Genomic DNA, 27,142 nt, shown 5'->3' with positions numbered 1-27,142 from the left:
TCAGTTTATGCTCTCAAGCTCCATCCACATCTTGGAAATGGCAAAATTTCATTCTTTTTTAATGGCTGAATAATATTCCATTATATGTATACACCACATATTCTTTAATCCATTCATCAGTTAATGGGCATTTGGGTCCTTTCCAATTTTTGGCTATCTGCTGCTTTAAACATCCTGGTGCATGAACAGAGGGGGAAACAAAGAGAAGAAAACCAGAGAACAAACTGAGGATTGATTGAGGGAGATGGGTGGGGGATGGGATAAATGGATGATGGGTATTAAGGAAAGCACTTGTTATGATGAGCACTGGGTGTGGTATGTGATGAATCACTAAATTCTACACCTGAAACAATATTACACTGTATGAAAATAAACTGGAATTTAAATAAAAACTTGGAAAAGGAAAAAAAAGTAAAGCTTAAATTTATTTTCAAAAATTAAAAAAGCCATTATTCAAAAATACAAGCGATATCTCTTATGTGAAATGGTTTTGGTTTCTCTCTGAAAGTATTAATAACAAACTCTACCCAATGCAAAGTGTTAAGGAGTTGCAGTGTTAATTTTTAAGTTGAGAAGACCCACATCTGTTGTTACCAGCTGTCATTCTCCACTCTTAAAGTAAGAAAACTTGACTAGATGAGAAAGATAATTATATTCTCCAAAGAGACATTTCTAAATTTAAACACATGGATTACTCTAGGCTGTCCTTAGGAACTTATCTTTAGTAAGTCAGTCTGAGTAACATTTGTTTCTAAGAATATCTTGAAATAGACTACACAATGGGGGTCATTCAGTGCTCTCAAAACTAGGGGCCCCTGGTATTTTTTAGGAAATTATAGCTTTGGTAATGGGCTAGCTCCTGTTGTTCAAAACCATTTAGGGAACATTTTCCAACAAAAAGTAGATGGAGATATCCATGCTATTTTGTCCCGTGCCAGCTAGAATATAATAGCATTCCTATCACAGAGTCTCTTACTTTTAAAGGAAGAGAAAATCATAATTATTTAACACTTTCATAGTACCAAGTTTCTTACTTAGATCATAAAGCTAGAATTTTACATAAATACCAGGTCAAAAAATATAGATAGATGATAGATATATAGCTAGATAGATAGATGATACATACATACATACATACATACATACATACATACATACATACATTGGTAACAGAGAAGTTTACCTCCTAATTATTGACACATTACCATTTTCATTCAGTTAGTTACAAGCATGATCTTCAAACTGTAAAACAGTAGAAGTAATAGTTATAAGTATAGATATAAATGATTTATTTTAATTTAAACATAGAATACCAATTACTGACACTTCATTGCTGGATTTACCTCCCCATTTTTCATCTTGTTGCTTTGCAAGACCTCTGCCACCCCACTGGGAACCTGCATCTCCTTCAAACATCACCTTTTTGAAAGCCCTGAGATCTCTAGTTAGCAATCTCACCTCTGGCAGCTCTGCTACGTCCTACTGATCCTTTACTGTGTATAACTCAAATTTACAAATCAGTGGACTTTTCTCACTGGATGCTTAGAAATGTTTGACATATAACTTAATTTTCTGTCATATAGAGTGGTCAAAAGGTGAGTAAAAGTTACATTTAATCATGTACCCCCTTGCATATTTTTCAGTGTAAACTGAAACTATACATAAAAAGAATAAATTAAGTTTTTGGTTCAATTGTCCAGTAATTAGCATATTGGTTTTACTTGTACCTGGCCTTTCAAAAAATCTAGATCATTACATCGTTCGGATATATTTTATTCATATACTATCTTGGAAAAACATATAATCTCTATTATGCCATATTAAATTTTGCAAAGTTCAGAAGAGATGCTACTCACTAATATTACTTTATTAAAGTACGTGTTCATGTAATACAGCCAAAGTCAACTCAAATATGGGAATATTCTTTGAACAACTTCAAAAATTCTGGTACCAACTAGTTTACAAAGGAGTAAGTGGAGAGACACTGTCACAAGCAAAGGATAAATTCTGAAATAAACTTCTCGTCATTCTTAAATTTTATAAAAAGATGTTTGGGGTATAAGATCATATAAAAATATAAGTGGGTATAGATATGGATACAGGTATAGAAATACCTTTCTTTTGTATTTCTTCACTTACAAAAATTGAGGATTGTATTGTTTTCAGTGATACATTTTATTCATTTTTCGTTCCATAAGCCTTATCTCCAGGTACTGGACAGCTCTTTCCCTCTGACATTTGCTCCTAATGATTTTCTTTATGGTACTATTACATTAGAGGTATATTTATTTCTATTAAACATGGTGTTGTCTTCTTTATAAAAACCTTAGTCATAATGAAGCCAAGTTTCAATTGTGTTACAGTCACATACCTTTGGAAAAATAGTTTAGTGGTATTACCTCAGTTTCCCCATTTTGAAAATGAGAGTGATGTGTATCTTGTAGAGTTTTAATAGGGACTGAAAGAGATGGCAAAATAAAGTGTTGAGCAAGGGTTTGAGCGTAGTGGACACTTACATCTGTGCAACATGACATTTTCAGGAAAGTATGAGTGATCTGACAAGGACAGAGAATTGAAGAGCAAGTGGGAAAACATGGGCAATAATATATAATACTTCTAATAGTTTTGAAGTAAAAAGTAATATAACTGTGCTCAAGCAAAAATTTTATTGATGTTAAATGCATAATGAAGAGATTTTAAACATGTGCACTGTAATAATACTTTTAATTATCTGGCATACTCAATAGCATTTAGTTTGATGGTGTCCTAGTTACAAAATCTTCTAATAAAATAACTGCATGATACCACTATCTATGCCAATTGTTGCAAAAATTTATTGTACAAGAACAAAAATTGACTAAACTAGACTAAAACTTAACTAAAACTAAAGTTTAGTTTAAAACTAAAAATTGACTGTCATAATTTCCATTTAAATGATTCAAACTTCCATCCCACTATAGATGTTATGTTTTTGCCCAGATAAAAAGAAGGTCAATGTAAGACTTTATAAACAATTATGACCAACTTATTCTTGTTCTGTATTTGAAATCTGACTTTGCTTGTCCTCTTTTTTTTGTCTGAAGTATTTGATTTAAAGTAACATGTCAATAAAGAAGGGCTACATCACATAGATTTTTTTTCATTTTTGTTCAGCAAGAGTTGGTCTCTAACAATGTAAAATTTTAAACTGTAAAGGCTCTTTTTATTATCGCTTAACACATTAACTCTGACTTTTCTTGGTCTCAATTTTTTTTTGGCAGAAGCCTTAAAAATACACCTTTGTTAGATCTTGATATTTTAATCCTGAACTTTTAAAATTAATCAAACAAACACGTTAACCTTAACACTTTAACCCTTAAAACATTCCCATAACCAGAACTAGATAATCAAAATTAATTACTGCTATGCGAAGATCATGTTTACATGGTTGATGGAATCATCTAATGCATTTGCCCTACAAATCTAGTACAGGGTAGGCATGTAATAAATAGCTGTTGATTTAATGTCCTATAATTTAATGCCTATTTCCGAGATCTGAGACAATTTAACGAAATAGTCAACAATGATTCCAGTTACATATAACAGTTATTAGTAAGCACATAACAATGCGTATAGGTCTAACACAGTAGTTGGTTTTATCAGCAGTTGACATTATCCAGAGAATGACATATTTCAACTGTATTTGAGTGAGGAAGCTAGTTGTACTACATTGTACAACTAGTACAAATGCACAAATGTAGTTGTCAACTACATTTAGTCTTTGTAAAACAAACAAAAAAACATGTATTTTTCACACTTTTGAGGACAGGATCCATGTATGCTCTATTGATAACAGATTAAAGCATCATGTTTTTAACTGTAGTATTCTAGTTCTTATGCCTTTCATTCATGTTCATTTCCTTTTTGAAATAGCTGCTATACTCTGACATATTTTTGGGAGGTTGTTGTTGCTTTCAAACCAATTTCTTACACTAGCTAATGTGGTGAGTAAATAAATGGGTATGGTCAAATGTGAAATGCATTTGTCAAGTGAATGAAACTGAAGTGCAATAATATAATAAATCCTCAGGCTAGCCATGTTTATTGTTGCCAAATGTCTCCCTGCTAAGAACTAATAAGCATGAAAAGGGATAATGAAAGTTTCCATGAAAAGTTTTTGGGAAATCTATCCACAAGTCTTCAATATCTGGGAAAATGGAAATAAGTATTTTTTTTATACAAGTTCCATATGAGGACTGTAAAGATGAACTATTAGAATAGAGTAAAATAGAAAGCAACTACAGTGTGATAGTTACTAATATGATTTGGCACATGGAAGAAAACAAAGGAATATCCACTACAAGGCAGAATAGAAGAGTGCCTGCTATAAAATATGCCCTGAATAAATACGTGTTGAATGAATGTGTAAATAAAAGGAAGATTTTAAATTAAAGCTTTCAAAGACCCCAGTGATCTTGAAAATCTAATTTGGGTTTTAAATGTTTAAATTCCAAAGGATAACTGCTTAATGATAAACATTTCAAGATTTACTTGAAGTGCATATTTTTGCTAACGGTTTACTTTGGCTAAATTAATAACATGGGAAAGTGAGGGGTAAAACAAGATTATTTGAAATTAAAAGAGTTGTTACATAAGAACAGAATTATGTCAAAGAAATGGACATATCAATTAAGATGAAAAATACTCTCAATCGTTAGCATCATTTATACCATTATTCTTTAATGGCAAACACTTACGGACAGTTGATTGTAAACACAATGAATTGAATTGAGTCCCGCAGAAAACAGTAAAAAAAAAAAAAAAAAAAAAAATTAAAGGAGTTGGGAATAGACCTTACCTGAATTGACAAGAGTAAAGGGACATATGACCTGATTTTTAGAAACAAGTATGCAGTAGAAAATGGATGGCTGGGTAGCTTTTAGATTGTTAACTCCCTAGTGAGTTACACTTCTTTCCCCCTAGTCAATTTAGAAGTCTAAACACTCAATTAGTATCTACCAGTTTAGTGGGAAGCCAGAAAATTGCACTAACCAAAGTTATATAGAATAGCTAACAATGGAAATAAGGGTCTTAGTTCATTTAAGGGTCACATGACAGAAGGCACACCTAGTTCTGAAAAAGAAATCACAAAACATATTTATATTTTACAACCAAAAATAAATCACTCAAAAAACATTCCTCCAGAAAAAATAAATAAAAATAATGTTGAACAATATGAGTATGAGAACCACAGAATTATATAATTAAGACCATACTTTTAGCACCACATCCTAGTTATCTTTGTGCAGAGACAGCGACAAGGTATCTTAAAGAAGAAAACAACAAAATAGTGTATTAGACATAGTAAATACCCGGTGCACAGTGCATACTATAAGGAGGGCTTAAAAATACTAGATCAAATATGAAGCATAGCTATTGTAAAAGATCAAGAAATAGGCAAAATACAAAAGTAAAAATCTATATAATATCTATCAAAATAAGATTCCTCACTCTCTTTAATATCTATTAGCTTTTATGCTCATTAGAAATTGCTTTAAAATAAATATACATAGCCAAAATAAATTATATGTGCCTGATTTAGAAATAATAGGCATCATGATTTTTATCAACGATAGTGAATACTGTGGCTATTTTGTTTCAAACCTGATTTTTGTAGTCATTTTTCTCTTAAATATTCGGGAAGAAGAATATTGGAGGTGCCATTGTCCAATTGAAATATTGAGAAACAGAATTTTTATTACTATTTTTATGTTACAGAAAAAATTTTAGTCACTGAAAAAGCTTGAAAACCATTTCAGAAACAAGCAAAATCATCAGGATTAATGAGAAAATGTGAATATAATATAAACCTGTTACTTGTTTTATTTTCATTCTCAGTGTTAGACTTTAACTGAAGTTCACTGTGAATGGTCATTATAATTCAAAGTTGGACATAGCAATGACCTTAAAAAACAACTGTTATTTGAACACTGTAATAACTACTCAACCTCAGACTTACCCAGTGTAACTCATTCACAGCCTTAAATTGATATAAACGCTTTGCTGCTAAAAATTTGTTCTGGTCACTTTCATTAAATGTTGAATTTTATTTTTCTCCATGCTTTACTTGTGCTGTATCTGCTGTTAAGCAATACAATATGGGAAGGGCTTTGAAATGATTTCTATATCCAGACACATAGTGTTGGGTTTATCGATGAAAATCCAATGACGTATCACTATACATCATGAAATTTCTGTTTTGACCGGTTTAACGAAGTTTTTTTTCTACATACCAGGAGAGTCACTCAAAGCATTTTACATATTAAATTACTTATCAAAACATAGCATATATAGACCTTGACATTTGTTAAAGAACCAAGGATTTAACCAAAAAAAAAAATCTTAAAGGACCAGAACAAATCTTTAGCAGAACACAGATTATGTGGCAAAGAAGTGACTTATTGGGAGATAGAGCATACTTATCAAGACCTACTTTCAGCATATATGTAAGAAACTGATTGTTTAATTTGTATGATCACCTGCAAATATGGGCCAGGCTGTTGTTAAAGAAACATAAAATCTATAACAATAATGTCGCAGGAAAGACACAAAAACTGTTAAAGGTCCTTCAGTCAGAATTTTTTTATTCCAGGAGCCCATCAGTAGGTCTAGCTCTCATGTCAGTTTTTTGAGGTAAGAGTCTCCCACTATTGTATTTTCATGTGGGTAAGTAATTTTAAAATGATTATACATTGACTGTATTAAATTGCTTCTTTATTTTCTTTTTTTCCCCATTTCTAGAGTAGTTATAGGACAAAGTAATGGCCTTAAAATGAATGCCAATATGTGGTTCCTTTATAGATGTGTTGTTTTACTCTTCGATTTATGTTCCATGTAGCTGGTGGTTCAAGAATTTATATGACAACAGCAAGACTGTCACTAAATGCAATGAGAGAATACGCTATATTGATTACTGTGCAAATTATTTATTTATAAGTAGCAAAACAATAAAATGAGAGCTTTTAATCACTTCAAGAATATATTTTAAAAAAACTATATGTATATGTAAGTATTTCTGTAATTTTAAGGACTAATTTCCTACAGCATTTTCATTGCACTGAAAATATACTTCAAAATTGCTATAAAGCTGTTTTGTAATATCACACAATATGTTTTTAAAATTATTTGCCAAAGGAATTACACTAAACAATAAAAAAATTACAAATAGCCTCTTAGAATACAGTTACATCATGTTTAAGTACAAAAAGACTTGAAGATTCATCAACAGCTTCAAAATAACAAAGACAACAGAACAATATTAGGGGGAAAAACTGTACCATACAGTAAATTCGTAGTCAATAGAAAAATCCTTTAGAAGGCAGACTATTAAAAATGAGCATTTGGTCTAAAGAAAAGCCATGTTTTAATGCAATTTAGTTTATTTCATTTTGAAATAATTATTTTAGAAGTATATGACATTATAAATATTTCAATACTTTGTACAGAGTCTCCCTCCTTACGTATTATTTATTATCTTTGATAAGCTTAGAGCAAAAGCATTAAATAGTACAGCTTTATACTATTAAGATACTTTCATTAAAAATATTACCCAATAATGAACTATGTTATTGGACTATATTTTAAAATATATACTAACTTGTGCATATTATCTTGAATAATGCTTGCAAAGAAATTCAGTTAGTTTTCTTTGTTGGAAGAAAACATTTGTGTCAGCCATTTGTGGAAATCTGCTTACCCTTTTATTAATTGCTGTTTTTGTCTTAAATAAATATATCTGAATTCTGAATGTGTTCCAGTTCTCAGACCTCCCTGCTCCCCTGCCCCTTCAGCCCCCGCTTTCTCCCGAAATTATGTATTGTCCTAAAAACATACTTGCTATCCAGGAAATTGTTCATTCATTAAAGAATTTTTACTGCTGGGGCAAGGTGAGGGTTTGCTGTTACTATTGTTTTCTAAGATAGACCAAAGGAGATATTTTATTCTGTTCTTTGAAAAAATATATTTTCAATATGTAACTAGCAAGTAGAAAGAGGATAAGCTGTTAGGATGCTTTCTTACACTTTTTTAGGCCACTATTTTGTCATTAGGAAATTCTTGCTTTTCTGCACTAGTAATACTCCGGTTGCTTGCAAGTTCTTGTGGTTTCACAAAGGACTACAGATGGACTTACAGGGAATAGCTTAAAGCATGCTAAAACCGGGCCAGCACTTGAAAACCAACTTTACCTGAGGTCTCTCTGCCTCCGTTTGCCTTTGAGTGCCAGCTGTGAAGGTCTCTAAACTCCCGAGCTATGTTCTGTCTTCTAATTCCATTACCGACTTGGGCTGGATCCACACACATTACCCTCTCTGTGCCTAGCTTACCCTTCCCCACTTTTTCTTTCCTGCCTTTCAGTAATATTATTTCCGTAGAATGAAGTCAAATACGCTACCTTTATAGAGGTTAATCAACTTGAATTTGTTTTCCTAATCACAGTTTTAATATAAAAATCCAAAAAACAAAAACTTTTACGCATAAAATGGGCTTTTACAATCAATATTCACCATCATGCTGCACCAATTTTGAAATTAAGGCAAATTTCCACAAACTGTCTAATGTTTCATAACTTTTCTATTTTAGACATATATTTTTTTAATATTTTAAGTTTTGGTTTGGAAAGTATTAATTTTTTTTAAAAAAAATTAGATATTCCCCTCCTAAACTTCTTTAAAGCACAGACGCATCACATTGAAGAGTCACGTGGTTTGAACCTTTGCCTCAAGCCAGTACTAAAGGAGCTCTGGAATTCCTCTCTGATCCTTTTCAAACCCTTTCCCCCCAGATACAGCCCTGTGCTTGCGTAATCCTCAGGAGATTTAAAGCAGATGATAATAATTCTTTAATAGTATTTTTGATACGGCATCTTGAGATCTCGCTGAGTAAATATTCCTAGTCCACTATCCCATTCCTTCAACTACTATTTATTTTTAGCCTCTAACAATTTTTGATACTTTTCTCTGGATATTCTAAACTGTCAACTATAAATAAAAACTTCTTCCATCTTACAGCACCTGTTTGCAAAGCACTCTCACAGACCTGCCACGATTGCAGTATAATCAAAAAGGCAATCTTCACAATGACCCTATAACGCACTGATTATTTCCCTCATTTATAAACTAAGGCTCAGAAAGGTGGTAACCTGTCCAGAGTCACAAAGTTGTGTCTTATGCAGCCAGACTAGAACCCATGAATATCTTTAGATTCTAGAATGAATATATTTTCTGTTTTACCAAGAATTCTTCTTTCTGAAGAAGTCCTAAATTCAATAGAACTATTTCTAAAACTAATTATAACATATTTATGAAAATAAAAACAGGTATAAAAATTTAAACTATGAAAATTTAAATACCTAAGAACTAGAAAGATGTATCATCTCAGTCTTGAAATACCAGTCTTGATTTGTAGATAGAAGAAAACGTATCTATTTAATTTTTCCAATCATTTCCTTTTATTTAATCTAAATGAACTTTATACCAAACCTTGATTATTTTTCAAACAAAAAGGGAACTCAATATGCTTTTCTTAAACTCAAAGATCATGTAGTTCTAAAATGCACATTGTTGACAAGTCTATTTCTTACTTTAAAACATAATTTTACTTGGATCAAGTTAAGTGAAAGTGTACATTTAATATCACTGTCTAGGTTTTTCAATTAAGGGAATACTTGCACCAATGGTAACAAATACGAGACCTTCTAAGAAAGAACGCATGTCATTCCGTGACTATCCTGTACAACTCAGTGGTGGATGGGGAAGTGGCAAAAAGAAGGCGAAAACTTCAAACTAATTCTTCAAGCTTCAGCATTCAAAACATATGGCACACGGTTTTCTCGAGAGATCTATGGATATCTGGTCATGTTACCAATTGAATACAAGGTTTTAGAGTACTGTCTTTAATTTGTATTATTATACATACTCCACAGTTTTGTTTTCTGGTGGAGTTATCTGATTTCCCATCTATAAAAAACAGTTTAGTTATTGTTTCTATGTTTATGAGGAATGGCCCCCAGAATTAATTCTTAAAATATTGTAATGGAATTTGCATATCCAATTTCTTCTTTTGTTTAAAGATTTTGTGACATATGTATTAAAGATGGTTTTTGTTACTAGTAAGAAGTTGTAATACCATACACATATTGTAAGAGGATATAACTATAATTTATTGACATTGTTTATAGTATTCGTGAATAATTTATATGTTAATAAATTTTATTTTACTAGATTATTATAACTGGATATTTCAAAGATAAAATTGATCTATAAAATATTTAGAATAGTTGATAAAAATGGCCTTTAATTTTATTTTACCTTAAATCATCTCAAATAGATAAGAGTTATGTTAAGAAAATATAGTTTGTGTTTAAACTAAAATGAAACATAAATATAAACATATCAATTTAATAAGTTGGATGTTTTATCTGTAATATTTTATTCAAATGTATATTAGTCTTATCATTTTCAAAAGGTAGATGCTAATTCTGATTCATTAACATTATTCTACTGACTCAAAAATATTCTATCATTTTCATTTTAGCTAAGGTGCCTCAAAATTATTTAAAAAATCTTTTTAAAAGCTCAATTTTAAAATTTTGTAATATTAATGTATTTTATGAAATCACAGGCCAGTTTTATTAAATTTTTACCATTTTGTGGTTAATATTCTGTGATGTCTTAGTAAATACAATGTGCAAAATACTTTATTTACCTTTCATGTCCCTTAGGATCCTTTACTTTCCTGAGTCTGGAGCTTTTTTCCACAAGCTAAGTTCTCTAGTGACTTCCCAGTGTGTTGCTGTTGAGTAGGATCCAGTGAACTTTAGATTCTTCCTCTTTGCTTTTCCTACTCTTTATTCAAGTATTTCATCTAAAAATGACTAAGCAGATTTAGAGATGCATTTATCTAGTCTGTGCCCCCTATCTATTTTTGGACCTCTATTGCATTTCAAACCTATAAATCTCTTTCAACTTGATTGAGATAGAAATGTTAATGAACCTTGAGCTGTCAGTCAAAGAAAACAGAGATTCATATGTTGTGGCCTCAAAATTGAGCTTTGGAACATAAGCTCCATGTGTAGTTGCTTTATGAACATGCTGTGATGTAATCCTTTTACTAAGAGCATCTACAAACCAACATAACGTAATGATGGAAAATATTTTATCTCAACTTATTGCGAACCTGAAAGAGAAAGCCACATTAGAGATGAAATTGATGGGGTTTTATGGTTCATATGTTCAAATCAATGATATGAAAAAGTTAATGAGTAGTGAGACGTTTATGGTTAAACTGTTTTACTGCCTAAAAATAATTTAGTCTATAGTTTCTGTAGTCTGTGACTTGTGTGTTCCATAATTTTAATTTTGAAGAAGTTGATGGGTGTTGATGCTTCTTAAATTTGTAGGTGATGGTTGATGAAGATGTCAATAAAATAGTTTCCTGATTATGGTGTTTAATTGGAAGTTCTTTGTAGTACTGTTTATTATGTCTGGCCTTAAAAGGATCATTTACAAAATCAAAGTTCAAACATCATTTTTAACACATTTTAGCATCTATTTTCTGTTTGTGAAAATAGAAAAGGTAAATTTTAAAATTGAATAAATGTTTAAAAATAGTTTAATTTTTTTTTTTTTTTTAATTTTAAGAGTTGAATGAAACCTAAAAGAAATCAAACAGAGAGACATTCTTTCCCCTGTTGCCTTGGGGAGATAGTAAAGCAAATGTTTGTCTTTGAGATTTGGGAAGGCCAAAATATGAGCCTATATTTTCACTTAGCTCACTGAATTTTGGATTGATAACTATGGACCCTGTTAACGTTACTATTCAAATGTCCAATCCCAAATGACCTTATGTCTTAATCCTTTCCAACCCAGTGCTCTCCTTCCTACCTGCCTTCCTCCCCGGTGCTATCACAATCACCAGTCATTTCCAGTGAGAATGGCACAGTGAATCCCTGATCACAAAAAGGCTCGTGGAAGTGTTCAGCAGTGTTTGGAGATTCCAGAATGTCTTGATATGAGAGCTAACTACATTCAGTTATAGGGTTATAATCTTCCCAAGAGTCAGTCTGCCAACAGCCTGTTTGTGCACATAGTGCTTTATAAGAGAGTTTATTAAGTATTTTGAGAAGCATTCCAAATCCTAATTTCTTATTGTGCTCATGAATTAGTTGTAGGTACAACTACCACATTAAAAAACAGAAAAGCCAGAATAATATAACAAAAGCCAAAGAACTGTTAAAGGCAGTGCTGTGCCTTAAAGGTAAAAGGGAGAATACAACAAGATTCCTGGAAATTCATTTTGAGTTTTTCTTTTTTGGAGAAAACAAGGGATAATGCATTTTAATCACGAAGAATAAATTGGAAGGCACAGAAAGAGAATAAAAGTTTTTAAAATAGGGACACCCATGTGGCTCAGTCGGTTGGGCCTCTGACTTCGGCTCAAGTCATGATCTCTCTGTTTGTGGGCTCGAGCCCGGCGTCGGGCTCTGTGCTGATAGCACAGAGCCTGGAGCCTGCTTCGGATTCTGTCTCTCTCTCTCTCTCTCCTTCATTCATGCTCTTGCCCTCAAAAATAAATAAATGTTAAAATTTTTAAAAACAGTTCTTAAAATAAAAATTGTGAATGAACAAGTACCGATGGTGTTTTTTGTTTGGTTTTTGTTTCTGAGAGAGAGAGAGAGAGAGAGAGAGACAGCGTGAGCAGGGGAGGGAGATACAGAATCTGAAGCAGGCTCCAAGGCTCTGAGCTAGCCGTCAGCACAGAGCCCGTCAGGGGGCTCAAACCCATGAACCGTGTGATCATGACCTGAGCTGAAGGCGGACGCTTAACCGACTGAGCCACCCTGGCACTCCCAAGTACCAGTATTTTAAGAGATATCTGTCTAATTTTAAATCCTCACATCATCAGCATAAGAAGCTTTGTATGCTACATGCTTTGATTATGCTGTTATGGAATGGGCCATTGCCATGATCTTAGTTGCTTTTAATTTACTCATACTCTCTCATTTTACTCAAAATCTAGGTAACATTCAGCCAAAGTTCAGACTAATAAACATGTGGGATATATTTTGACAATATTTTACTGATAGTATGTTTTAATTGAAGTAACTATAAGTTTCTTAGAAAAGGGAAACATTTGGGGAGCTTGGGTACCTCAATCAGTTAAGTGTCTGAGTTCAGTTCAGGTCATCATCTTGCAGTTTGTGAGTTCAAGCCGCGCATTGTGCTCTGTGCTGATGGCTCAGAGCCTGGATCTGCTTTGGATTCTGTGTCTCCCTCTCTCTCTGTCCCTCCCCTGTTCACACTCTGTCTCTCTTGCTCAAAATAAAATAAGTATTAAAAAAAAGAGAGCAACATTTTTGCTTATTCTTTTGAGAAGAAAAATAAATCGGTAAGGTCTCTCCTAATTTTCTTTATTATCATATTTCCCACTAAATGCAGTTTCTATCATCTCTAGAGCTCAGAAAATAATTCACCATCTGAATTTATGGTTTTCATGATTATACTGGGAGAAAGTGAGAATAAAGAATAAAGAACTTTTGTTTTTTAATGTACAGGAAGAAGATCCCTATGCATTCTATGGAATAACGGTTTTCAGGGTTAATTTCTAACTGATCACTGATAGGAGAGATAATTCTGTATATTTCAATACAGAATAGTATCCATTATCTACCAGGATATTTTTGCTCACCTAGATGCAGTTGTTTTTGTCATTGATGATTGTAGGATTCAGAGAACGCCTCTTTTCAGAAGCTAAAGAACTGAAATCTAGACCTATGCTGCCAAAAACATTAGCCACTCACCAAAGGCAGCTACCTGGTACTTTTAATAGTTAGTCTGAATTGAGAGATGATGTAAGTATAAAATGCACAACAGAGTTCACAAATATTTAGTATGAAGAAGGAATTAAAAATTGCCAATAATTTTATATTGATGTATTAAAATAATAGTATTTTGGTTAAATAAAAATGTATTATTAAAATCATTTCTTTTTTATTTTTTTAAGATGTAAGTGCTCAAAAATTTTAAATTAAATATATATTTAGCATTGTATTTCTATTGGATAGCACTGACCTGGAGGCTATTCTGTGACATAATTTAGGTAGGGTGTATTGATGCAGAAAATAATTGATAAGATAGCAGACAACAGACAGTGACCACAGAAAACAGAGCACAAATATTCTAGTTTATAAGAAAAGGAAACTTTGATTCTGCTGAAGATAGTGAATATTATGAAATAAAAAGGAAAAATAACCTCAGTTTTGGTCCTAGACTTTAAGGTGGTATAATTGAATTAAACTCTGCATTGAAATTATAATATTATGTATATAGTTTGTTTTGTATTTGTTTTTAATAAAAGACCATCTTATAAACTCAGGTCAAAGTCTTTTATGTTACTGATGGTAAGAAATAGAATTAAAACCCACCTTGTAGTCTATATGTTATCTCAGGGTTTTCATATGTATATCTGTTAATTTTCAAATGGCATGATTTGAACTGTGACATAAATAAGGTCTTTTAATGGGAACCATATTATATTTGGCATCTTACTGTATTATAAATCAAGTTTTAATCTACTACATAAAACACAAAGGCCAATAACAGTCGCATAAATGCATACATTTGGAAACAGCAAATATAATGTTTATAACTTCTAAAAAGCATATAGTCAACAAATGCTTTATTTTTATTTTAAATGTGAGGGGTTTTTTTGGGTTTTGTTTTGTGTTTTGGGGTTTTTTTTGGGGGGGAGGGGAGAGAACACAAGCTGGGGAAGGGCAGAGAGAGACAGGGAGACACAGAATCTGAAGCAAGCTCCAGGTTTGGATCTGTCAGTGCAGAGCCCAATGTGGGGCCTGAACCCAGTAACCTGCAAACCATGAGATCATGACCTGAAAGGAAGGCAGACACTTAACCAACTGAGCCACCCAAGTGCCCCAATCAACATATGCTTTACGTGGTCCTACCTGACCACCATTTTTCCTTCCCCTCCAAATAGTATGCAGTTCTTCATCTGTTCTATGAGCCAGAATTTTAACTAAGTCAGAAATTGAAGCAAAACTTTCTCTATGACTTTTCATTTATGACATACCCCTGCCAGTACTTTAGAGCACGAGCCCCCTCCAGTAGATCTGGAATGGCCCCTGCAGAAGGGATCATGAGGACTCCAGAGCTCTGTGAAGAAGAATGCAGGGCGCAGCATAAAAGAGAGCCACTACTGGGAAGGTCTGCTTTAGTATTAGGAGTTTAGAGTAAAGGCTTCTCTGGTACTTGTTGGTCATCTTTGTTTTCAAACAGTAATTAGCCAACGTGCTCCAGAAGATCGTTTATAGGAAGCTTTTGAGAAAAGTGAACTTGTTAATATACTACGGGTAAAATTTTCCTTTTTATTTCAAGGTTTATTTTTACCATGATTGAGCGTGATTTTCACAGCATCCTTACATTTTAGGTATTGGTCTAACCACTTTTCCAATGCAGAGGCCAAGGTGAGAAACCACTTCAAGTTCTATCTTTTCTTTATGGACGCCTGAATGCATCCACCAGAGGTAACCAAGTGAGCAAATGTAAAACTTCTTTTTAAATAAATAAGTCATTGGAGTTTCCTAAAAATAATTTTCTCTTGTGAAAGCCATAGTAGAAACTTCAAACTTGTTTTTATGATCATTATAGAATTGTTCTAGATAAGTATTATACAGTACAAATATAATGTGAACTAAATATGTAATTTTAAATTTTCTGATAGCCACATTACAAATGTAAAAATAAATTGATAAAATTAATATATTTTATTTAGCCCAATATCTCCAATACATTGCTTTTTAAAAAAATTTATACGTTTATTTTTAAGAGACAGAGAGAGAGAAGCAGAGAGCCCAAGAGACAGAGCTTGAGTGGGGAGGAGAAGAGAGAGAGGGAGACACAGAATCTGAAGCAGGCTCCAGCCTCTGAGCTGTCAGCATGAAGCCCAATGCGGTACTCAAACTCTTGAACTCACAAACTATGTGATCATGACCTGAGCTGAAGTCGGACGCTTAACCCATTGAGCAATCCAGGCACCCCTAATACATTTCTTTTATCAAGTGGAATAATGAATACATTGTCTTATAGAAAAAAAAAAACTTCAGCTATACTAGACCTTAAAATTACAATGTTTTGAGAAAAATAAGATGATTTCCCACAGAGATGTATCACAAACGTAGTAAGGGTAGATCTGTTTCTTATTTCTTTCTGAATCATTCAAATTTTGTCTAGCCATGGGCTTTCTACTAACTTCGGAATGAATCCAATGTTTAGATGGCTCAATATAATACACAGAACAAAATAAGAAATCAGCACAGAAATTTTGTTCTGCTCAGTACATGTTTTGGAATGAGGCATATAGAAGAAAGTGAAGAGATCATATTTTTTGTAATCTGCCTTGTGTTCTAATTCTCACTCTGTTATGTCATTTCAAACAAGTAGCAAACTATGAGCCTGCTTGCTTACCATTAAATTAGGATTATAACTCCTAGGGTGGTGCTATGAGGTCACATGACAAAGCATTTGAGAAGCCCTTGTGTCAGAACCTTGGGTATTATAAGCACTCAATAAATGATGACTTGGCAAAGAAAATCTTTCCAGATCCATCTTCCAAAATTAAACCAATAATTGGATCAATTCTGCATACCTTAGCTAACAAATATTTCTATGAAATGATGGGAAATATTTTTCTTTTTTTGTTTTTATTAATTCATTTTTTTTCCTTTTTTTAAAATTTAAATTCAAGTTAGTTAATATGCAGCATTGTCATGGCTTCAGGAGTAGACTCCAGTGATTCATCTCTTACGTATAACACCCAGTGTTCATCATACAGCCAGTGCCCTCCTTAGTACCCATTACCCATTTAACCCATCCCCCTTCCCCGCCCACCTCCCCTCCAGCAACCCTCAGTCTGTTCTTTGCATTTAAGAGTCTCTTATGGTTTGCTTCCCTCTGTATTTTTATCTTATTTTTCCTTCCCTTCCCCTGTGTTCATCTGTTGTGTTTCTCAAATTCCACATATGAGTGAAATCATATGATATCTTTTTTTCCTGACTGATTTATTTCACTTAGCATAATACCCTCAGCAATTTCACTACTAGGTATTTATCCAAAGTATAAAAAATGCTGATTTGAAGGGGCACATGTATACCAATGTGTATAGCAGCACTATCAACAACAGCTAAATTATAGAAAGAACCCAAATGTCCATTGACTGATGAATGGATAAAGAGGATGTGGTGTACACACACACACACACACACACACACACACACATGCACACACACACGCACGCATTTATACATATACCTATATGTATATACATACATACATACATAATGGAATACCAGTGATGAAAAAGAAGGAAAACATTTTTTAAAAATCTTTAAGACTTACTTCTCTAAATTTGCTTTGAAATGGCAATAAAATTCAGTGCTACAAATACCTACATATTGAGCACTCTCCATTGAAAGGCTTCAGAATACTTAGGAAATGTAAAAGACATATATTTCTAATGGCATGGTCTTTTATTTTTTTCACATGGACAAGTAAAACATGCATTTCTAGAAAATAGATTAAAATGCCACCACCAGAACTCTGTAGGCAGTGTTCTGTACTCCAAAATAGATTCACAAAATGTTTCCACTTCAAACCGGGTCCCAAAGGGGATGTCAGGTAACTGGCTAGACTGGTGCGCATTCTCAGCTTGTCATCCCTCCCCTTCAGAGGGAAATATTAACTTATTGTCTCTCTATGGAGATAGAGAAAAGCATATATATCCTTGATTATTTTTATTATTATTAATCAGAAATTTGTGTTTTGGGGGCACGTAGGTGGCTCAGTTGGTTAAGCATCTGACTCTTGATTTTGGCTCAGGTCATGATCTCAGGGTTCCTGGGTTCAAGCCCTGCATCAAGCTCTGTGCTAGCAGTACAGAGCCTGCTTGGGATTCTCCCTCTCTCCCCCTCTCTCTGCCCCTCCCCTGCTGTCTCTCAAAATAAATAAATAAACTTTAAAAAAAGAAACTTGTTTTTATATCTTCATAAATATAAACTAACTTTAAGACGAGTGTTAGCCTAGTTCCAATATACAGCACTATAAGGAACTTCTATTTTAGCATCCTAAAAGGGTTAAAAAGAAATATGTGGAGGATGGGAAGTATTAATTTCAAATGAGAATGGACAAGAAAAAGGTGTTTTCATATTCTCTTTAACTGACCTTGAAGGATGAATTGATATCAAGGAAAGCATTTTAGGCAAAGGATGCAGCCTGGATAAACACCTGGAGACAGCTAACAGTGACATATCTAGGGAGTGGAAGACAGAACAGTCCAGAGACTGGATTTTTGGACAGAACTGAGAAATCCTGGTGAAAGAGATGGGGAATTAGTAAGAAATGTAATTGGAAAGTAGAATTGAATAAACTACCCTGAAATCTATTTTGCCTATAGATTTTATATGGAAAACTGCTATGTGATGGTTTTCAAACATAGGAAGACAATGTTATTATTACTTATAATTACTGAGATAATCTCAAAATAAAAATAGATATGATGAGGGGCAAATCTTAATCTGATTCAAATATGGAATGATAGGGACACCTGGGTGGCTCAGGCGGTTAAGCGTCTGACTTCAGCTCAGGTCATGATCTCACTGTTCCTGGGTTTGGGCCCTGTGTTAGGCTCTGTGCTGACAGCTAGCTCAGAGCCTGGAGCTTGTTTCGGATTCTGTCTCCCTCTCTTTCTGACCCTTCCTTGCTCATGCTGTCTCTCTCTCTCTCAGAAATAAATAAAACATAAAAAAAAAAACAAATATGAAATTATAACAATAAAGTTACCCCCACCACAGTCCTTGATTAATGGATGCACTAATTATTTTTTTATTAATGTTAAGGGGGAAAAATTTTGAATGACCTAGAAAGGTGTTAGCCTATCAGAAGTCTGTTGAGAGGTGGTTTTACATATGCTGATGTTTTTAAATCAAAGTGAAGCTGCTTCCCAGTATACATGGGCTGAACTCTTTGTGAATGCGTTCCCCACAAGATATTGATACAGAGAGTAACATACGGAACAAGCAGCTCTACTCCAGGGAATGGGTTCGTTCCAGAAAGGCTTCAGGAACACTATACTGAGTCTTATAAATTTAATAATTCCTAGAAAAAGCTAGAGTTTCTATTGTTTACTTAGAATATATTAGGATCAAAGAATTATGAGTCCTCTGTCTCACTTGGCTTGGGTTGCTGTAACAAAATACCATTTATTTCTCATAGTCCTGAAGTCTTCAGTTCTGAGGTCAGGCTGCCAACGTGGTCAGGTTCTTGGTGAGGGGCCTGTTGCTGGTTTACAGATGGCCGTCTTCTTGCCATATTCTCACAAGGCAGGGAGCAAGATCTCATATCTCCTCATCCCTTCTTAAGAGTGTTAGTCTCATGATGAGGGCTCCACTCTCATGACCCAAAATATGACTCTGATCGCCTCCCAAAGGTCCCCACTTCTAAATACTATCACATTGGGGATCGAGGTTTCAACATGAATTTTGAAGGGACACAATATTTAGTCCATAACAGCCTCCAAAAAAATTATTTATTTAATTAATAAGAATTATATTTCTTTTCTTAAAAGTTTTTAATGTTTATTTATTTTTGAGATAGATAGATAGATAGAGAGAGAGAGAGAGAGAGAGAGAGACAGAGCACAAATGGGGGAGACAGAGAGAGGGAGACCCAGAATCTGAAGCAGGCTCCAGGCCCTGAGTTGTCAGCACAGAGCCTGATGCGGGGCTTGAACCCATAAACCGTGAGATCGTGCCCTGAGCCGAAGTTGGACACTCAACCAACTAAGCTACCCAGCTGCCTCAAAAAGAATTGTTATTTCTAATAAATAACTTCAATATAGTCTTTTTTTTTTCTTTTTTTAAGTGTATTTATTTATTTGAGAGAGAGAAAACGAATGAGTGGGGGAGGAGCAGAGAGAGAAAGAGGGAGAGAGAGAGAGAGAAGAGAGAGAGAGAGAGAGAGAGAGAGAGAATCCTAAGCAGGCGCCACACTGTCAGCACACTAACACCACGCGCGGCTCCATCTCAAGAACTGAACCCTGAGATCATGACCTGAGCTAAGATCAAGGCACTTAACCCACTGAAACACCCAGGCACCCCCAATGTAGTCTTTTTTTTCAATACATGTCTCACAATGGAAATTTTATGAAGAGAAGAGATTTTAATAGGTAGCTGTATTTGTTTTAGGTTATAGAGCTTGATTGTTTGTAATAGAGCTGGGAGCAGGACCTCAGTCTCCTGAGTCACAAAAGTCTTGGAAAATTTGTCAAAGGTAATGCTTATGTTTACAACCTGACTAACTCGTAGTTTGCAGCAAGCACACGTACCTCAAGCTAGTACACACGTGTCAGGACATAGAGAGCTCATGGAGCTTGGTTTCACATATGTGGTCCTCTTTCTTAACGATAATAATTCTCTTTCTTAAATGATAATAATTACACATATCATTTTCTTAATTTAAATAGTTGAATTTTCTTTTTTTACAGTCACTTTTTATTCCGTAGCATAACTTTTTTTTTTATTTTTACTATGTCCATAACCTTTATTAAGTGCTTTCCCATTCTGAATTTTAAAAATCATAACAGTAAAAGCAGTGCTTATAATATGGCCAAGCACTGTCTCCAAATGTTTTAGATACATTAACTCTTTACATATTCATTCTCATCCTCTGAGGTAGGTATTATTCCTAGACCCCTTTTACAGAAGATGATACTGAATCATAAATGGTTATATACCTTTCTTAGCATCACACAACCAGCAGGTGGTAGAGCTGGACCCACACCCAGTGAGTCTGAATCTAGCCTATATTTAACTACACTTTTGATGTTACAAACAAAATGGATATGCACATACACATTATCACGGACACTGCAGGTAACCAGTTAGCCAAACTTGCCATCAATAGGTAATTATCTAAATAATAAACATACAGGCAGGCCCGAATGATATTATGGTAATTTGACAGAGAACACTTGCTTTCTAAGTGTTGTCCTTAATTTCAGCTCATAATTAAGGCAAAATATGAGAAAAGCGATTTTCTCCTTAGAGAAAATTATTCCTAATTTCAAAAATTAATATTACAGTAATTTTCTGTGAAGGAAACTTCACAGATATAATGCTATATTAAGTGTGAAGGACACCATTCAAAAGCTTTGGTTTGGAAGAGACTTGTGCAACACAGATTTACCTTTACCACATCTCTTGCCCAAGAATAGGCAGCTCTGAAAATCAGCTCACTTTAATCACAGAGAACTTTCTTGTTAAAAAGCTTGCTGTTTTCATTAAAAAACCTGTTTTCTAACTGAAGCCAGTCCATCTAGTTCCACCACTGGGGCTAACCTGGAAAAACGTAATCACTGTTTTGCATATCTTCTCTTAGCTAAAGATCACTAAGTGCTCTAACCATTCTCTGCATGACATCCTTTCCAAATCCTCTTTGACTGCATCCACTGTGCACTAGAAAATCTCAAATGGTCCATTTCTCTTGGTAAAAATAGTTTCCAGGGCACTTCTCAGTTCTCTAGACTTCTGCATAGTAAAATATAGTGAGGATTGATCTTTCTTGATGTGTGATGCTTCACTTCTGCTAATGTAAGCAAAGTTTCTTTTAACTGCCTTAACAACTAAATCAATGCTGTAGATTCAAAATTTCCTTAGATCTCTAATGTATGGACCCTTGTAAACCTTGCTTCATCTCTCCTGTATTTACTTTCTTAGCCTTAATTTTACACTTTATATTAGTCTCCATTGATTTAAATCCACCATTCCAACTTCTCCAAAATAGCTGCCTCCCAATTTTTCTTGTATTCTAAATCTTTATCCCTCCTAAGAATACCTACTTTATCAAACTTTGTAAATGCAATATCTGTATTTGAGCTTTTGGAGAAACAAAAAGTGAATAAAGGACCACCTTTAATAGATAATACTTGAGGGAAATTTTTAAAAATGATTTAATGGATTTTAGTGTTCACTGCTGGAACTAAAACGTTTCATGAGATATTTAAGAGAAACCCTTCCTTTCTATACCATTCGCCTCCACTCTGACCCAGTAGAGATACCCACAGAAGTTTATGTAGCTGAAAGGAGGCATTCATTGTTCATAGATCTATTTTATTTCATGAAAAATAAAACTACAATGATAAGGTTTCTTTTTTCATTTTCCAAGATTTATATTACTTGCAGACAGTTTACAAAGTTGTATTAACATTAGAAATACAGTTGTACTAATGTCCAGAATTAAAGGGTATTCTTAAAAGAGAATAATCCGTTACTGAGATTTTGCTTAATTCGAGTGTTGAACAATTCTTAATGTAGCAAAAGAATGACTGAAAATCCCTCTACCCAAAAGTAACATGTGAATCAAATACAGAGTAAAAGAAATAATTTCATTAATGTTAATCAGAAATGAACTTTATTGGAAATAGTTGAATGCCCTAAACATAACTGCATTAAAGTGATTTCCTCCAAAACAAGTTTCTTTTAAAATTAAAATTTTCATTGCAGAGCTCATTATATATATATACATATATATATATACACATATATACACACACACACATATATATAGCACAAGTGGTTGAAATCTCACAAAGAGTAATATAAATGAATTGTTTACAGCAATTATTTTCTTTCTTTTTGGTAATTTGAAAAAGAAATGCTCCCTTATGTATTTGAAAGAAGCAGTAAATTTTCATTGTTTGTAATTCTTGAACTTTATTAATAAGTTGTGCATTCATGAGGTTTTGCGATCTCAGAGCGCAAATTGTGAAGGTAGGAACATGTTTAATTGCGCTGACTTCATTACAAGGGAACATGTGAGATTGAGAGCTGAAAAATGACGCAATCCGCTGATGTCCTGGAGATTCCTTTTTAGCAGACTTCTTTGAATGCATTGGGCTATCCCCTGCTCTAGAGGTAGTGTGTCAACTCCGTTTAACAAAAAGGATATCAAAAATACAGTAAAGGTGAAGATAATGTTTACTGTAAAACAAGATCTTAAAAGGTACTAGACTATTGCCTGTTATTTAACGTATTCACTAGGAACCTCTTGCCGTCAGACTGAAACCTGCCTTTCCCCAACCAGGAGAGTGGCTCATTCACTGTGGAAGACAGGTAGAAGAGTGACGTGTGCGTTACTTTACACACACACACACACACACACACACACACACACACACACACACGCTGTCAAAAAGAGTTAGGTACAAGTCTTCTGCTTTAGCCCCTAAATGTGCAGCAATTTGTGATATGGATTAATTCTGATCGCCAACTTGTGAAACAAAAAGGGCACTGTCCTTACCAGGGGACGGTTGGATGATCTATTTGCCAATATCAATATTTGGATGGAAAGCTTAAAATATGCTGTTTTTCCAAGAGTTAGACTTTAAAGGAGGGAAAGCACCACTGGTGAAATATTAGCAGCAAGTCGGTTAACCACTAACTTCTTTCTGTAGTCATGGAGGCTCTTTTAAGTTTACAGGAGAAGCGAAACTTCATTCTCTGCTCAGAACAGAGACTCTCCCATACATGCACTCTTCACCACAGCGTCGTCCTCAGCCCTAGGTGACTTCGAACACAGCCTTGAGGTCAGATCGGGAGGCGTTTGGAGACTCAGACTTCACCCCGCGAGGCGAGGCCAGCCCTGCGGCTCCCCCGGGCCAACAGCCCAGGCGGGGGTCCAGGGCCGAGGTGCGCACCAGGTGGCGGCCCACGGGGTAAGGGGTCGCCCCGACTTGCCCCCGGGAGTGTGCTCCGCTCACAGCCTGTGCGCAGCTTCCCGACAGGACAGCTCTGGCGTGAGGTCGAGCCGCGACAGCCACTGGGCTAGGTAGGGTACGGATCTGGGGTGCGGTCTGAGGGCAGGGCCTCCGTGAGTGGCCCCTGGTCGCTCCTGCCTCCCAAGGAGGGACGGCCCGCGAGCTCGGCTTTCCTCCTGCGAGCCGCAGAGAGCATTTTGTTCCCTAAATCTGCGTATGACACTTTGCGAATTAAAGCACACTTATCAAAACTCACATCAGGAATCCATGTTTGCCGGCGGCGGACAAGATAGGCTGGGAGAAGCGAGTGAATACTCTTTACCTTTCTCTATAGTTCTTTAGTTTTTTTTTTTTTTTTCCCGAATAAAGGAGTTGACGCTCTCTCCCCTCTCTAAATAATCCTGAGTGTAATGAACATGTGTTGTTCTTCTTTCTGCCGAATTTATAAAGCACCACGGCAAAGAGGTTAAACTAGATTGTGCATGGTTTTCAGCCGCTTACTACGAGGTGCATTCCATGCGCACCGCTTGGTCTTGCAAACCCTGCGCTCATTCCCTGTCCCGAGCGACGTAAAAGCTATTCGAGGGCAGGGAGTGGGGGTGGTTGGAGAGACACAGTCGGTGGGGGTCTATCCCATAGGGACATGGCTGCTTTCTGTTTGGACCTGGCTTGATTACGTCTATTAATCGAAACGCCTCGTGTGGTTTGCTTAATGACCGTGGACTTTTACACTTGTGTATCATTGTTGTGTATCATTCCAGTGCAAAGGAGAAATGTCCGTCATGGTGTTTTGCCTCTGTCTGTATTGAGACGTGCTTTAAGTCCTTACCTGGAACTTGAAAATGCGTAGATGGGAACGCACATCTTGAAGACAAGCAGCTCTTATCTTTAAGACTTACCTACATAATCAGTAGGAAAAATGCACCCAAAATACATTGGATAGAACTTTAAACAGCTCCTACCTCAAATAAGATAGTGTACGAGTGTTAGAGGGAAACGATTAATTGTCAGTAAAATCTGAGCAGGAATTGAATACATTTTAGTGTAATTATAAACCATTTGAAAGCATGTATGTCCTAGAAGAGATCTTACTTTAACGGTCTTTTATTTTATTGGATTCAGAACTTCCCGGAGCAATGACAACAGCTATAGCAAGAAATAAAGGTGACTTGATTATTGTGGCTGAATTATGATGTTTTTATATTTGTAATAAAATACATTTCTCTAGCAAATGTAAACAATGTCATAATCAATGTAAACCATGACATGTTAGATAAGTCAAAATATTTCCACGTGGGGAAAATAGTCTTAGATTTTTTAGATTTAATTTGGATCCTTTAAGAAAACAGAAGTCAAATCCATTTCTCTATTTAAAAACAGGGCAACTATGTGAAAAACTCTTATTGAAACAAGCTGAAACTCAAAAACAAGCATAAATCTTTGAAAAATCATGTGAGCTTATAAAATACCAAAATACTTAATATTACTATTGAAATCACAGGTACATTGAATCTATTATAGTTGAGAGCTTTGTAACAGGACACTTGACAGACTAACAGGATTCATTAAAATCCAAGTAATTTCTTTTTAAATTGCAAGACAGAAGCTTCAAGAACGTGGCAAATTTACAAATTAGTCTGTAGGTATGTTTTCTGGAGTAGATGATGATGGATTGGGACATGCATTCAAAAGAGAAGCTTGAATAGTTCGTGGTGCGTGTGTGTATTTTTATTTTGATGGAAACCTCTTGAGCTGCTTCGACGCAAACTGTATTTCTGTATCTGTTATGTCTTCAGAGCTGTGGGGAGGCTGAAGATGAAGCCAGGGAAGGAAAACAGCAGCAGAGCACACACAGACACGAGCCACCTGGCTTCTTGCCATTATACATGACATTCAATTATTTTAGTACTTTTTCATGAAGTTTTCCCTCCACCCATCTTTCCCTCCCCTCTCCAGATCCTTGCTTTTCTACATTTGGCATGGTTCATCTGATTCAGCACGCATTGTTCCTAGCTGTACTTAGCAATATGCCTCAAACTCTAGCCGCAAAAAGAAAGTGCTAAGACTGAAGTTCTTGCAACCCTATCTTGACATTCCCACTATTGCCATAGAAGTGTTTCTTTCAAGAAGCTGAGAAAGAAAGGAACTAGAATGTTCTACATATTGCTTCAACTGCAGCTTTGATGTATGTACTCAAAATATTTTTCATTTCCCAGAATATATTCTCTTGGGGGAGGGGAACATTAAAAGCAGCTTTTGGACCGTGAGAACTTTTTTTTTGTAATATAAAATAAGTCAAGCTGACAGAGAGCCAATCTCTTATCTGAACTTTACTTATCTGAATTTACGTGTGTGCATCCCTGTCTGGGGGAATCAAATAGTCATTTCAGTGGACCTCTCAACTAGTTTTAACTTACTCGATTATTTCAATTCTAGGCTCCAAAGGGAGCTAAATAAAGAAAAAAACCACCCCAAATTGCTGTGTTTGGGGAGTGGGCACCTAACAACAACAGCAACGACCACAAACGGATTGCAGGAATGTTAGCTGTAACTTCAAGTCAGAGCATCAGAGTCACTTCGCAAAACGGCCTTTTCCCCATTAGCATCTGACGGTGCCAGGGGAATGAGGAGAAAACGGCGTTTTCAAAGAGATTGAGACTTGAATCTACAGTAGGTCTGTTAACCCTCATCCTTTGGCTTTCTGGACTGGACACATTACTGATTGACGCCCTCCGCAGGCGCTGGTCTGCATTCCCATCAAGGAGACGTGACTGAACAAATGTCAAGGTCTACACAGCACTCAGAGAGCTGAAGGTACTGGCATCCTAAGACGTCCTAAGTTTTGTTAGGCTTTACAAGAAGCTGCTGCCCACCCCCACCCCCATCCCCATCCCTTTCCTACCCCCTCTCACTGCACTTGCCACCATGGCCACTGAGAAAGTTCAGATTTGAAGGAAGCAGAGGAGAAAAGGAGTTACAGCAGCTTTATTCCTTATTCCTAGATTTCTTGACTGACATGAAAGAAGGGGAGCAGCATCCTGAGTTTAGAACCCAGGCTCAGAGTGTAGAAAGAAACAATACTCTCAAAGACAAAATAGAAAGGTGGGACAAAGGAGGGACCGGTAGCCTGGGGGTGCTGGACTGGGCCTGCTGAGATAAAATCCCTATTAATAAACTGGGTCTTACTGGCCAGCTGATAGTTCCTCAGAACATTGACCCCTGGGGTCCTGGCCAAGCTGACTGGTTGCAATTGAGAGTTGGGATAAGGAATGAGGATTAG

At 35.2% G+C, this 27,142-nt stretch overlaps 1 protein-coding gene across 1 annotated transcript in view; it reads left to right on the top strand.

Moving 5' to 3' along the window:
- The window catches only part of LRRIQ1 (leucine rich repeats and IQ motif containing 1), a 210,904-nt gene extending 201,062 nt beyond the window's left edge, over positions 1-9,842 (top strand). The window contains exon 26 of the mRNA XM_039253164.1: positions 9,683-9,842. Within this exon, the coding sequence (XP_039109095.1) occupies positions 9,683-9,825 (143 nt within the window). The 3' untranslated portion in view covers positions 9,826-9,842. The remainder of the gene's footprint in view (positions 1-9,682) is intronic.
- The last annotated feature ends 17,300 nt before the right edge of the window (positions 9,843-27,142 follow it).

Source organism: Hyaena hyaena, unplaced genomic scaffold (genome assembly GCF_003009895.1).
Source record: "Hyaena hyaena isolate Hyena2069 unplaced genomic scaffold, ASM300989v1 scaffold_442, whole genome shotgun sequence".
In the NCBI taxonomy this organism is placed as follows: Eukaryota; Metazoa; Chordata; class Mammalia; order Carnivora; family Hyaenidae; genus Hyaena; species Hyaena hyaena.
This window is presented reverse-complemented; position numbering and strand designations above follow the sequence as displayed.